General features: G+C 45.4%; 1 protein-coding gene across 2 annotated transcripts in view; it reads right to left on the bottom strand.

Moving 5' to 3' along the window:
- Window positions 1-1,140: 1,140 nt before the first annotated feature.
- atf6b (activating transcription factor 6 beta) overlaps window positions 1,141-15,662 on the bottom strand; it is a 102,914-nt gene continuing 88,392 nt past the window's right edge. For both annotated transcript variants that reach the window (XM_084313232.1, XM_084313233.1), the window contains 5 exons: window positions 9,619-9,718; window positions 9,339-9,400; window positions 8,656-8,755; window positions 5,394-5,478; window positions 1,141-4,950 (listed from right to left, as the gene is read on the bottom strand). In XM_084313232.1, coding sequence (XP_084169358.1) covers window positions 4,679-4,950; window positions 5,394-5,478; window positions 8,656-8,755; window positions 9,339-9,400; window positions 9,619-9,718 — 619 coding nt within the window. In that variant the 3' untranslated portion in view covers window positions 1,141-4,678. The remainder of the gene's footprint in view (window positions 4,951-5,393; window positions 5,479-8,655; window positions 8,756-9,338; window positions 9,401-9,618; window positions 9,719-15,662) is intronic.

Raw genomic sequence — 15,662 nt, 5'->3', positions numbered from 1 at the left:
TCTGATGTATATTTACAAGACAACTCTCATTGAAAACAAATAAAGTAAATTGCCAAATTCAATCAAACAATGTTCCTTCATTTCAGTTGTAGTGATTGTGAAAGTATTCATATCAAAGCCTTTAATTTACCACCCAGCTGTTACAACAGCTAAAGGTAGCAAAACCCACCTTAATTTAAACTAGCGAACAACCCTCCCTCCACGACATGTTTTGTTGACATGGTATAATAGAGAAATGTAAGAACATGACCATACATATCCAAACTGTAAGAGATGGCAGACACCTACAAGGTCCTGGGAGTACACTTCAACAATAAACTGGACTGGTCAGACAACACCAAGTCCCTCCACAGGGGGTGGGACATAAACTTGAGACACCAACAAACTGAACAAGTTGGGGAGGAAGGCTAGCTCTGTGCTGGGATTCAAACTGGTCAAACTATTTCCCCAAGGAGATTAATAAAGAAGTATCATCTTAAATCAAATTAAAAAAAATTAAAAAAAATATATAAAAAAAAAACATAAAACAGTGCCATGTATTCATTTTGTATCTTTTTATTTATCAAATTCAACTTTACATTTTTCTACAAACATAAAAGGCAGCAGTTAAAACATCTCATTGGGGAACGATGAAATTAGAGACGTACATAAACATTATGAAAAACATCATTTAAATAAGAAAACATAAAAAAGAAAACAGACCATATTTACATCGCTACCTTAGTAACCAGATTGCATGCTTCAAGGTTTGCCGTCGGTGTGCATTTTTCACATGGTGTTTCTGGATTCATGATGCTGTGTGTGTGTGTGTGTCATAATGAACATACATATTAAAGCCAAAGGGAATGTCTACGATTAGTCAAAAGGTTCTCAACTGCTCAAATTTACACGGCCCATGAAGTCTCCAACACATGCATTAGAGAGCGCAACATTCCCCAAGCAAAGCATGTTCTTTGTCTGTGACCCTGTAAGAAAGGCTCGGGACTACCTTTAAAAAAAAATAAGATATCATTATGACTTGTACAATTGCATTAATTCCCCCGTTATCATCCACAAAAGCAATGCAGCTTTATCAGAGTATAAAGTAAGACAACACATCGTCGTCGTCTGCCCCCCCCCCCCCCCCCCACCATGCCCCTTTCCCTATAAACAAAACACCCTTATAGCTTCATATACAACTTTTTTCATTTCTTTAGACAAAAAAGAACAATTCAAATATTTTGTATAAAAATCTGACAAAAAGGTGGTCAAGACAGACAGACAGACAGACAGGCAGGCAGACAGACAGGCAGATGAAACAGAGCAACAGTTTGACAGACACAAAAGGAGACCAGGGCTCTATATGGGGTTTGACTGCAACAGCCATGTTAACACACCAATCTCACTCCAGGGCTGTTGCTAAGTAACTTGTGATTCTATCCCAGGTGACATTCAGAATGTTACGCTGTTTACATTCTTCTTCCTTTCTAGAGAAACTCCAGTTGCTAAGGCAACATGGGGCGAACTCTATCAATAGAATAGAGTTGGAGAAGAACACCCCCCACCCCCCCAAAACAACAACACAGCTTTCAATTCCACGTTGTAAAACAAAAGGAAACAGAAATATTAAGCAGGCAGTATTTTGGGATCAGATTTGCATCTAGGACACAATGAAAAATACAGTTGTGGACACCATGGTCTGTCATATCAAAACTGCCGGATGATTAGGCTGATGGGGGATCAGATATTATGTAGAATTGGATATTAAACCATTTTAACAGATACATCTTCAGAGCATAGTCAAAATGTATTTCGATTGTAGTTATAATTAATAATTTTCTAGGAATTTCTGTACATAAAAAAAAAATCTTTATCTAAATCTCCATAAATACATCTATACTCTATATAGATAGAATGGGGTCAATATTTTTGTATTGTTAGGAACTGTGGCAAAACAATCTCACAATCACACGGTCAGACGACAAAGGATGAAGGGGATCAGTCATCCGAGTCTCAAGCCCTGCCCTCTTTTCCTGATCCTCCAATTGCAACAGTTGCTTGAAGCAACTATTTAAATGTGTCCCGAGGGAAGCAACAGCTGTGATTGAGGATCAAGAGAGGAGGGTGGGGTTTGAGACCGGTCAATTACATTTATGCAATTCAAGACGTATGTATTCATCTGCCATTCACCTTATTCCATGATCATATTATTTTTTTCCACTTTTTAATTTTTGTTTGTAAAAGTAAAAAAAAAAAAAAGAAAAAGGAAAACAAAAACAAGGTAGTACATGAAAAAGAGATCAAAATATCTACACAACAAACACTTATATTTACAGCTATTAAATAACTCTTGTTCAAAAACTGAACCCATATCCATATAAAAACAAGACCAATCTGAGAGATGCTTCAGAAAGCGGGATTTCTCATTAACGAGAAAAGAATATATAATAATCCTTTGATTTAATTTTTTATTTGTCTTTGTGTGTGTCTTAGTTTATTATTAACGGCATATTCGTCCATTGGAGACACGATATTACGCAGCGATATAAGTATTAATATTCAAGTAGCTTAGTGAGCGTGAAGGCTCCTGGATGTTGTTTTTGAGAGTTCTCTGGCTAGCAAGAGCCATCAGTTACACCACGTAAACCACTGAGGCGAAGTGAAGTGTGAGTGAATGACTGAATCTGTGAGTGAGTGAGTGAGTGAGTGAGTGAGTGAGTGAGTGAGTGAGTGAGTGAGTGAGTGAGTGAGTGAGTGAGTGAGTGAGTGAGTGACGCTGCCAGTCATGGAGGGGCTTCGCATCTGAAAATAGGAAACCTGGGCCCGTATTCACAAACATTCAGAGAATACTCCCAAGTTAGCCTAAACATTCCTGAAGAGGCACGGATGACAACATATAACTAGCTAATAATGCCAAAGAATTTAAAACTTAAATTGTAGTACAGCAACCTAATAGCCCCCGACAATATAGCAATGTTTTTATTCCACTATTCTCTCAGGCTGACCATGTGAATTCTTTATAGCGTAGCTACACGCATGCAGAACTAAAATGTGTCCCATCAATTATCCCAACAACACTGGGAAAGCCCACATAAGAGCCGTTGTTTAGAAAATTATAATACAATTGTATTCATGAGCATCTTTCAATTCACCCATGGACACTGTGAAAAGACAGAATCACGAGAGGGAGATGGGAGCTCATTTATCACATTATTCCTGCATGATCAAGTCACTTTATCAACCTTTATCATTCAGCGTTTTGAGAGTATTTCTCACTACCGGTAGTTTCCTAAATAACGCTCATCTTCAGTGGGAATTAGCCTGAACCTGTCCTTGAGGGGACATTCTGAGAAAACATAACTCTGAGAATCTGAGAACCGGTTTTTAGTTCGGAGGCTTTGTGAATACGGCGCCCTGATCAGTGCTTCTGTTGAGGGCCTCGACGATATGGTGCGCTGCAGTACAACATGACCAAACTCTGCATCGTTCGGTTCTGAGTGACCAGAGCTTTGGATAATATTGTTTAATAACAAATTGTGTTCCGGTAAGTACAAATTGAAATAGTTTATTTATTTTCTCTCTTATACATCAGATGACTCTCATAGTGGCTAACCTAGTAGTCCTGACTTGTCAAACAACCATCATTTGTGCTGACAACTAGCATCAAGACCGCATTGTTTCTCTCTGAATGTACTTACAACTGAGAGAGAGAGAGAGAGAGAGAGAGAGCGAGAGAGTGAGTGAGTGAGTGAGAGTCTCCAGCAACACAAATATACAAAACGCAAAAAAAATAAAAAGTGTCCAGGTGTGAAAATCAGTAGTGTAGCCGAGGGTAGCCTACCTAAAGAGTATCTCTCCATTCACTAGGCCTACAGAGGATACCCTTCATAACCCAAATCACCATTGACATACAGTCAAAAAGCCTAAGTACTGGGGGCAGAATGCTAAATTTGGTCATTGTTTCGCCGTCATTTAACATGGCAGGCCGATGAAGACCTATAAACTATTCATCTTTAGATGTGGAAGCTATATTACACTAGAGGTGAGGTGACAGCTCAGGACTGTAAGCTTTCGTCTTTATATCGACTGCCGCTACACCGCTGTTGAAGATGTGTCTATATATGCAGTACCATTCGCTGCATAGAAACGGTATGTCTCCTAACCGTTTAGATATCAAAGTGCAGCACTATATCCAAGTGCTGTGTGCTGCTATGTTTGAGTCGGACTAGGTTTTTAATAAAAAAAATTAAATTATAGAAATATATACGTGTGTTTTATCTGAACGAGGCGTCGCTCGATCTTTCAAAACCAAATTTTGACATGGGTTTCCCGATTTTCTTCTTATAATTTGATGTGTTTGTTACTAGCGCATCAATAAATAAAGTCAATAAATTCATAAACTTTGAATCGCAAAGGAGTGAAGTGCAGGCCGGTCGGCGCGGGGAATGCTGCTAGGAACGAGTCAACAACACGTCATCAGTATTATTACGCCGTCACACACGTTACATGCGTCTTAGCATGAAATTAAGTAAAGTTATTTATTTGAGCCGCGCGGTCTCCTCGTATATCCCTGGCAATTTGACCTCCTTTAAACCCCTCCTAACACCCCCTCCATTTTGTTTTCCCAGAACCCCCCCCGCCCTGTATTTCCTTCCGCTTTAATCTTTCTCCCCTGGTTCACCGCGGCGGCGGCGCCTAACTAGACCCCCTCCGCCTGGCTGATGAAATACTCCGCCGGCCGGCGCCGCACGGGCAGAGGCTGCCGCGGGGAGGGGTGGTGGTGCTGCTGCTGCCGCCCCCGGAGCGAGGTGTGGTTGCCGTGGTGATGGTGAGAGGAAGGGGGAGGGGGCGGCGGGTCGCGGAGAGACGGCGGCACGGCGGAGGACTTGATGGGGATGATCCGCGTGTCCATGACCTCACAGTCCACCTGCATCATCATCTCGTAGCCTTGAGAGGAGTTGTATAAGCTCTCTGTCGAGAGCAGAGGATGGAAGAAGAGAGAGAGAGAGAGAGGGAGGGAGAGGGGAGGAAAAGATGACACAAATGTACCGGAAGCAGACAAGTAGGGGTGGTAATCTCTGGATTCTTGGATGCCACGGTTCCATATGAAATCGATTCCCGATTCGTCGTGACAATCCTGATAGATGAGATTCCAGATTGAGGTCTATCTGTACACTTTACACGTGCCGACCAGATCGACATTGTAAATAAGAAACCCGTTCTTAATGTTTTATCCGGCTAAATACAGGTAATAATAATAATATTACAAAGTTTGTACATTGCGAGTCTTTCTGCTGAGCCAATCAAGCAAAATTGTAGGATTTAGCGAAGATGGAAGAAAAACAACAACATAAAACTGAAATGGGGCTATAGAATGCCAAGCGCTCCACCGCGCGTCACCCAGACGGACTCACCGTTGACAGATATGGCGGGCATGACGAGCGACATCTTGGGTCGGGTGGTCTTGTTGTGGCTGATGGCCGGCAGCAGCAGGTGGTCCTGCATCGAGAGAAGAGGACAGTGAGGACCCAGTGTGGTGGTTAGTGGACAGAGAGGAGGAGAGGACAGTGAGGACCCAGCGTGGTGGTTAGTGGACAGAGAGGAGGAGAGGACAGTGAGGACACAGCGTGGTGGTTAGTGGACAGAGAGGAGGAGAGGACAGTGAGGACGCAGCGTGGTGGTTAGTGGACAGAGAGGAGGAGAGGACAGTGAGGACCCAGCGTGGTTAGTGGACAGAGAGGAGGAGAGGACAGTGAGGACCCAGTGTGGTGGTTAGTGGACAGAGAGGAGGAGAGGACAGTGAGGACCCAGCGTGGTGGTTAGTGGACAGAGAGGAGGAGAGGACAGTGAGGACCCAGCGTGGTGGTTAGTGGACAGAGAGGAGGAGAGGACAGTGAGGACCCAGCGTGGTTAGTGGACAGAGAGGAGAAGAGGACAGTGAGGACCCAGTGTGGTGGTTAGTGGACAGAGAGGAGAAGAGGACAGTGAGGACCCAGTGTGGTGGTTAGTGGACAGAGAGGAGAAGAGGACAGTGAGGACCCAGTGTGGTGGTTAGTGGACAGAGAGGAGGAGAGGACAGTGAGGACCCAGCGTGGTTAGTGGACAGAGAGGAGAAGAGGACAGTGAGGACCCAGTGTGGTGGTTAGTGGACAGAGAGGAGAAGAGGACAGTGAGGACCCAGTGTGGTGGTTAGTGGACAGAGAGGAGGAGAGGACAGTGAGGACCCAGCGTGGTGGTTAGTGGACAGAGAGGAGGAGAGGACAGTGAGGACCCAGCGTGGTTAGTGGACAGAGAGGAGAAGAGGACAGTGACGTGGTTAGTGGACGGAGATTCAGTCCGACATTCTATCTGTAGTTCTGTACACTGTACACTATGTATGTTACTGTACATACATTAATTTATCTACGTCTCACTTTACTGCTACTTGCACTCTGGTTGGAAGCCAACTGCATTTTGTTGTACGTGTACTGGTACTGTAACATGACAATCATGCGGATGATACACAACTGTACATATCTGCTGAACCAAATGATACAGCGATTAGCTCCATTACAGACTGCTTACTGGCAATAAATAAATGGATGAGTAAGAACTTCCTGAAACTAAACGAGAACAAAACTGAAATTCTAATTATCGGCTCCAAAACTAAAAAAGAAACATTAATAAAGAACCTGGGGGGACTAACCCCTTGGATCAAATCTGAGGTCACTAGTCTTGGGGTTATCATAGATTCAGAACTGAACTTCAATTCTCATATTAGCAAAGTGACGAAAACATCGTTCTTCCATCTCAGAAATATAGCAAAAGTACGACCATTTATTAATCAGAACGATGCTGAGAAGCTAATTCATGCATTCATATCTAGCCGGTTAGACTACTGTAATGCACTTTTCACAGGTCTCCCTAAGAAAACCACAGAGAGGCTTCAGCTAATCCAAAACTCTGCAGCCCGACTGCTAACTAGAACCAAAAGGAGAGAGCACATTAGTCCAGTCCTAGCCGCTTTACACTGGCTTCCTGTAACATTTAGAATTGACTTTAAGGTCCTTCTCCTTACATACAAATGGACAGGGACCTAGCTACATCGCCAACACTCTAATAAATTACACACCAGCAAGAACACTGCGATCATCAGCTGCTGGACTACTAGAGGCTCCCAGAAGCAGTCAAAAGAGGATCGGTAATGCAGCCTTTATCAACTATGCCTCAAAACTATGGAACAAACTACCCCAAAACATCAGGGAAGCCAACTCGCTAGACATCTTTAAAAGACAGCTTAAAACCTATCTCTTTGCTCAGGCATTTCAGATAGATATCTGCTACCACCTAGTGGCAAGAGGAAACATCAGGGATATCCTGACACAACTTGTATTTATTCTTACCCTGCCTACTCTTTTACACTGCCTATCAAATGTGTCGGTTATTGCACTTTTTACTTCTTACTGATGACTATTTTTAAACTGAATCATTTTAAACTATTCTTATTATTTGCTAGATCCAAATGTGAAACACTGATTATTTATGACTATTTTTAAACTGAATCATTTTATTCTTATTATTTGCTAGATCCAAATGTGAAACACTGTGATTATTTGTTCATGAATTACAGGAGTATTACTGAATAGAGAGCTCTGGCTGCAATTGTAGCTTACCACCACCGGTATGACTGTGTATGAACGAATAATGGACTCTGTGAAGCGCTCTGGGTGCCATGAAGAGCGCTATATAAATCCAAGTCATTATTATTATTATTAGGATGCTAGATCCTAATGTGAAACACTGTGATTTGCCATATCTTGCTATGCTCGCTCATGCCTGTATTTTTTATGTCCGTTCTATTTTATAATTTTTTGACTATTTTTAAACTGAATCATTTTAAACTATTTTTACTATTTGTGTTACTGAAAACTGTAAGCGGAGAGCCTATTGGGATGCTAGATCCTAATGTGAAACACTGTGATTCTACCTGTCTATCTTTTTATGCTCGCTTATGCCTGTATTTTTTGCTGTTGTGAAGCACTTTGAACTGCAACCTCTGTATGAAAAGTGCTATACAAATAAAGTTATTATTATTATTATTATTATTAATCAAATGTAATCCAGTCCCAAATGTTCTGAACTACAGCTTTTTGTGGAAATGGTGTTCTGCACTTTAACGGCAATAACTGCACGAGTGATGATGCGGGGGGGAAATTACTTACTAGTTGTATCTCTCGTGTACGTCAAAGGTATTGTTGGTGCAAAAGTATATAGTGAAAAATATTTAATAGGGTGCAAACTAATTCACTATTGTTTCAACACAAAACATATTCCTGAAGAAGACGGGTTTGTGTTGAAATGTTAAGTGTTTTTTTTCGCACCCCATTCAATATTTTTCTAAAGATGAGTTGTGTCTCCAGTACCTTTTTCATAATGACTATATGGTCCTTATCGGAGTAGCACTGTTCCTGATCTGAACCTTAGCGCGTTCCTCATCTGCTTTAGCGCGTGAACTCGCTCAAGTTTGAACTAAAAACGGTCTACTTTAATACCGGCACCATCTGTGGTGCGACCGGAGATGAACACTGTGAAGACATTGTTTCTCAGTTTCCAACATTCCCACAGTTATTGCTCTTTGCCTCACAACGTGAACATTCCCAGTGAAAAGCTGGAATTCGGCGGTGACCGTCGCCTCACCCGTCTGAAGGAGACTACGTAGAACGTGTCCTCGCGCCGGTCGATGGCGTCCAGGAAGTCATTGTAGGTGATCTCTGGTCCAGGAAGCACCTGCAGATGACTGGACACAGAGACAGACAGGGTCACAGCGCAGTCAGAAATCACCGCCACCACCACGCCTTTCAATCAATCAATCAAATCCTTTATTTAACCAGATAAGCATCATTGAGATTAAAATCTCTTTTTCAAGAGTGATCTGGCCAAGCAAGGCAGCAGAAAGTTTCAACATAAAGAACATCACAATAAAATACAGATAAAACATTTACAGCAAGCTCCAATTTCAGGCAAGTTATCAAACAGGCAAATGATCAAATACAGTTGCACTGTCCGAGGGAACTGAGTTCGTAGGATTTTAAAATGGCTTTGAATTCTCAGAGGGTGACCAGTCCTGGTAATTTTAGGTCCTCCTGTATCTTGTTCCAAGATGAAGGAGCAGCATATTTAAAAGCCCTTTCTCCCAATTCAGTTCTCATATGGGGAACTTCCAGTGTTAGAGCAGCTTGAGAACGAAGGGCATACTTATATTGCTTTGTGCACAGAAGCACACTTAGGTACGAGGGAACCAGTTTAAGCAGAGCTTTGTGCACAAGAGAGAGCCATCGAGAAAATCGGCGCCTTTCATATGAGGGAACTCACTGGCTTACCTTTCTATGGAGCGATGAATTGGAAGATATCTGGAAACGTTGGTCTTCCTCAGCTGTGCTTTCTGTTGGAAGAAAAAAACGTGGAAAAACATCACAATGAGAGCATTATTATTCTCCTCCCAAAAAGACAACAAAGATAATGCATTTAAAATGGATGGACTTAATGGGTTTCATGATGTGATATTATAGGTGGATCTCATGTGACAACATATTTTATCATGTCATCATGAAACCAAAACGGCAACGGGAATTAAGCAGAGCACCAGAGGGAACCCCCAACCTGAGCTATTTTGGCCTTCTTGGCTATCTTTGGCTTCCCTCCAGACTTCTTCCTGTCTATCTGGTGCCTCTGGACCCAACCCCTCAGCTCATCTGCCAGCCTGGAAGACAACAACACATTCAAAGATATTCAGAAGAAGAGGGGGAAAAATAAAGAAAAAAGACAGAAAATACAGAGGAGGATTAAAATATGCAGCTCTATATTGGCTCATATTTTAAGTATAATACTCAGAACTTGTTACATTTAGAACATTTCCACTAGGGGTGCACTGATTCCACTGCCAATGCTTGTTTCTTCATCCTCCAATCACAACTGTTTCTTGCTGTTGCAGTTGTGATTGGAGGAGCAAGAAAAGAGGGCGGGGCTTGATACAGGTCAATTGGTATCAATTGGTACTGGTGAAGTGTCTGAGAACAGCAGGGAAAATAAACGGATTCAAAGTGTCATGGTACACGTTTAATATTATTAGAGCACCACAATAAAACAAAGGTTGTAGAGTCGGTACTAATGTAACAGTAAAGTGCAATAGTAATATACAATGTACAGGTGATTAAACGGGGTATAAAATATATAAATGAGTGGGCGGCTACGTGGCGTAGTGGGCAAGGCACTCGCCACGAAATGCTGGAGACGCTGGGCTCGTCAGTTCGAGCCCAGCGCTCCACATTTGCTTTCAGTTTAGCTGGTCGTCCACAGTAATACACATTGGCCGTATTACGGGGAGGGAAACTGAAGGGTGGGGATCGGGCGTTGTGGACAGCGACTCCTACAGGTCGGTTGGTGCGCCTGCGCAGTAGAATCAGGAAGTGTCGGGGGCAGCGTGAGCCTCCCACGCGTTACTCCTCGCCACTGAGAGATCGAGCTGCGCAGGTGAAAAGATGCGACTGCTGTTACCTCAAGTACCGGAGGGGACTTGTGTTATGTATGACTTAGTCCACATTGCAGCCGGCTTGTGGGAGGCAAGAAACAGCGTCCGTGACAGGGGAGGGTTGAATTGGATGATACGAAATTGGGATGGGAGAAAATATAGAAAATGGGAGAAAAAAGTGGATCATAAAAAATATATATATATAAATGAGTACTATTGAGTAATAGTATTACAGAGTTGTAGTATTAATATGTACATATAATAGGGATTATACGCAGGTATGTACAGACAGATATATATACGGTAATAATAAATATACATACATATATATATATATAAACGTATATACACGGTATATACAGTGTTGTGAAGGATCAGATTAAACCGAATATGTATATTTATTTATATATATATATTTAATTGTATTTGTATATCGTTTGATATCCCCTGTATATTCCTTGTACAATATGCACTGAATATCCCTTTAGTCTACTAAACAGCCCATAATAGTTTCATTCTACCATTGGACGAGAACCTGGCGCCAGGTTGCCATACCCCTAGGTCCAAGTTCAATCGTGCCGACTAACATGTCGTGGCAAGCCCCGGTTCCGCGCAGGAATATGTCGGGCGAAATACGAATGGTACTATTTGTTCATAGCGCATATATATATATGGCGCAAGTAAAGTAGAATTTTCTTTTAGTCCAGTTCTTTACCCTCCAACAGAGTGACAGACGCAAAGCCTCCCCACGACGCACGTGTGGTGTAGTAAGGCCTACTTGGCCCCAGAATAGGCATTGAGATATCGTGTAGATTAATAGTTGAATAGTCATAGTTTGGCACTATACCGTCGAGTTGGACGTATTCTATTAAGCTAATAATAGTCTATTTATGTATGGTGCATCGTTCGGTTAGAGTTCTAAAGTTATCAGTACCCCCATCGTTCCTGACGTTATCTGGACGCTTAACCAGGCTGGTCAGACCCCTAGTGGTGATTGCATCCGAGGAGCTCCGGGCCAAGAGCGACTGGACCTGTATATTGGATTACTCTACCCGGACGACGGCGAGCCTTCCACGGCTTGGATTATGCTTTGTGTGCTTTGATTATTCCATGGATAAAGGCCAACACTGCGGAGTGTTGGAACTACCCCCCGGAGAGGACTCCAGGTGAGACGGCGCTCGACACCAGTGAGGTCGCCTCACGTCTTTCCGTTGTGGACCGGCAGCTACCGTCCACAGAGGGTCCAGCTGTATTCGTCTGCGGTCCGAGGTTCTGTGGGCACCGTGTCCAAGACTTTGGATTCTCCCAAGACACCGTCGGCCAGATGGGATACCGCCAGCGGCTTCTCTAACCCCCCCCTCCTACTGTCTTACAACCAGCGGGACACCCCCCCCCCCCCCTTAGTGTATCCAGCTATAATCATTTAAGTACCATCGCTATCGTTTCCTAAAGATTCCAGGTTGTATACTTACTCCCTGCGTAACCAGAGATTGGACATTCAATGTTGATTTACCTACGAATACTCATTTGCCATAAAAGTGCATATTTCATATTTCAAATCATAAATGTAATTAAGTGATCGTTGTATACACCCTTTGCTGTATTAAACCTTCGATTTGGTACATTTGTGTGGATTCGTTTCATCAGGTGGGAAAGTGTTCATCATACTTATATCTTGTACTGGGTGGCCAGAAGTTAAAGTACATGAGGTAGTGGTATTAAATATCATATCTAACAATACAGTCAGGGAATTGTACCCCTCAGTTACAATTGGTCCTTCGAGCCGGAGGGTAACTAGTGTAATATTAATATAGTGTTATTAATATCGAAATGGCCTATGATGAACACTCCACGAAACGATCCTCCTAACCTAGAACGCCCGCGGCGCAGACGACAGACACCTCAGTACTTAGAGGCTTACACTGTCAGTCAACTACCTAGCCTTCGACAAACGGTAAACGCGGTAAAAGTAGAAAGTAAAATTATGTCTGACCTTAACGACCAGGTTTCCCCGACCACAGAGGCCATAGTAGGTCCTAATGTAACTGACCAAGCTCACGGTGGGGACCAGGAGGGAATTGACATGCCTTTACCCCCCGCCACTACCCAAGAAGTAGTCCCCGACCAGCCCCGGGAGGAAGACAACCCTACAGAGAGAGAACTCTGCACGGAAGAAGAGGAGGAGAGCGCCGAGGAACTAGAGCTCCAGGACTCCCCAACGAGTACCCCCAGGAGCGGCTCACGCAGGAGCGGCTCACCTCCACAACCGCCTTCCCCCAGCGAAGCGGAGAGGATACTACAACAGGAGTTCCTCGTCAGCCTGACAGCCTCTACCGAACGCGACCGACTCCAAGCGCAGATGCTTAGCGAGCGCGAACACCTCCAAGCACAGCAACGGAGCGAAGAACAGCGCACACGTCTGGAGATGAGACGCTTCCAGACAGAAGAGAATATGGCAAGAGACCGGGCCGACGCCCAGCGTGCCGCTGCCGGCGCCCAAAGAGACGCAGAGCGCGACAGACTACAAGCGCAACTAATAGAGCAGCTGATCAAAAGGACAACACCCTCTCCCTCCGCTAGGGGTTCAAGGAACTCGTCGAGACAACAGTCAAGGGCAGCGTCACCACAACGAGCAAGCGACACTGAACTTGACCAACAGACCGAGCCTATACCCCCCGCAGACCCCCTTCACAGACCGGTCCAAGCGAGACCCAGCTACAAGGAAGGAGCGGCATACACTGCGGAGAAGCTAAATAAACGATTACAGGATCTGGAAGATCTGATAGAGGAAGAAGAGGGAGAGGAGGAGAACAAAGCCCGACGACAGCACAGTACTCCACCGGACCAGGAGGTCCCATACAGTCCAGGCTATACCCCCGCGGCGCTGCGCTACAGACCCCCGACTCTATTCACGGGTGAGCACGACGCACGACCAGCCCCGAGGAACAGCACCTGGACCAGCGGGCCATGGTACCCTGCCAGTACCAGCCCACAGCGAGGCGCAAGAGGGGACTCGCCCAGGAGGTCTCTCCCCCAACGCTCGCCGATGTATCAGCCATCCACGGCGTCATACAATGCCACACCGTCATTCCCAGACTTCGCCTATGAGAGTCGAGCACAGTACACGGAGCTCCGGATGTGCTTAGAGACAATGATGGTGGATGTCGCTGATGAACGCCACAAGTATGCAATATTACTGAAGCACCTGAAAGTACCGCGAGCGCACAATATAGCGCTAGCCTATGCTACCTCTTCGACTCCATACACAGCGGCCCTTGCAGCGCTGGATCAGAGATATGGACGTATATGGGATTACGTAATCCAGGAGATAAGGCATATTGACCGCCTACCCCCAGCCACAGACAATCGCTCACTAGACGACCTGTCAATCAAAGTGCAGTCCCTGGTAGGGATGCTGGGAGCGCAACGGGAGAAGGGCATGCATGAGCTATACGCCAACTCTAACGTCGAGAGGATTTTGGAGAAGCTGCCACCCGCAAGACAGGAGCGCTTTAGGCGGCAGAGGGATTACCGGGATCCCGACGGCCCCGAGCCATCCCTCCTTGATCTGGCCGACTTCCTGGCGAGAGAGGTCAGCAGCTTACGACTGGACACCTTCGGGCGGAGCACGCCAAGCTCCAGAGAGGGACCCAGGAGAATAAATGATGGAAGAAGATCGGTGACTGTCATGCACCAATCAGAGTCAGTACCGAGCAGTAAGAGTCACAGCACCCCCTCGAGAAAAGAGAAGTGGAAGATAGCGTGTCCCTACTGTGAGAAAGAACACTGGCTGTCACAATGTGACCTATTCACAAAGATGAATGCAGAAGAAGTGAGTCAATGGATAAAGTCCAACCGGCGCTGTTATCGATGTGCGCGGCCCCACATGGCAGCCGAATGCCGCCTAAAGAAAAGGTGCAGCCGGTGCGATGGAGCCCATCTAGATATACTACACGAAAGTAACGGAAGACGGCCTATACCTGCACCATGGAGCGGCACCAAGGCAAGTGTCATGTACATTGACCCCGCCAGCAGCAGCGGAGCCCAAGTGCTCTTAAAGGTATTCCGTGTGACATTGAGCTACCAAGATAAAGTCATGGACACTTACGCCGTCCTTGATGACGGGTCAGAGAAGACCCTTCTGCTCGCCTCCGCTGCGACCCAGTTGGGACTACGGGGGAGCAAGAACGAAATGACGATTCGGACAATAAGAAGAGATTTAAAGACGATAAAGGGCGAGAATGTCTCCTTCACCATCGCAGCCAACGGGCAGCCAGAGCGACGGTACAAGATCACAAATGCTTTCACCAGCCAAGAAATAGGACTATCGCAGTACACCTACCCTGTCACCAAGTTGATGGATAAATATGTGCACCTGCGCCAATTACCTATCCCGCTCATAGACGGCGCTACCCCGACCCTGCTGATAGGCTCCGACCATGCAGAACTCATAGTCCCGATTGACCGGGTCCATACAGGCCCCCGAGGCTGTCCTGCAGCAGTCGAGACCTGCCTAGGGTGGACCCTACAAGGCCCCCTCGCTAAATCTCTCAACCGAACCGCAGCCACTAGCTGCCTCCACTCCAGAGCGACAGAAGGAGACACCACACTCCTGCAGCATGTCGAGAAGAAAATTGACTGGCGACGTCGTGCGCTGCTCCGCGCCTCCCTGATCAAAGACGGCTTTGATCTCCGGCAGCAGGCCAGCAGTGACCCCCCAGTATTGTTTGCACTACAGAAACACGTCACAGAGGACCCAGCAGCAGATGAAGAGGTCCAACACAGTGTGAAGAACAGTTTCTACGTGGACAACTGTTTACAAAGCGTCTCGACTCAAGAAGAAGCCGAGGCTCTCCTAATCAAGTTACGCGCCCCCCTAATCAAAGGCGGCTTTGATCTCAGGCAGTGGGCCAGCAGCGACCCGCACGTATTGCGCAGCCTCTCCTCCGCGGACAAGGCTGCCAGCAGCGAGACCTGGATGGCGACAATCCCAGGAGAAGCCCAAGAAATGACACTAGGACTAGTCTGGCGCTTCAAAACAGACTCGCTCCACTATAGACACAAACCCTTGGCTCCAGAGCAAGGAAGGTCGGCGGCGATACCGACCACCAGACGGAGTGTGTACAGAACACTCGCCAGACAATATGACCCGTTGGGATGTATTCTACCTTACACC

The sequence above is a fragment of the Notolepis coatsorum genome, assembly GCF_963971535.1.
Source record: "Notolepis coatsorum genome assembly, chromosome: 4".
Lineage (NCBI taxonomy): Eukaryota > Metazoa > Chordata > Actinopteri > Aulopiformes > Paralepididae > Notolepis > Notolepis coatsorum.
This window is presented reverse-complemented; position numbering and strand designations above follow the sequence as displayed.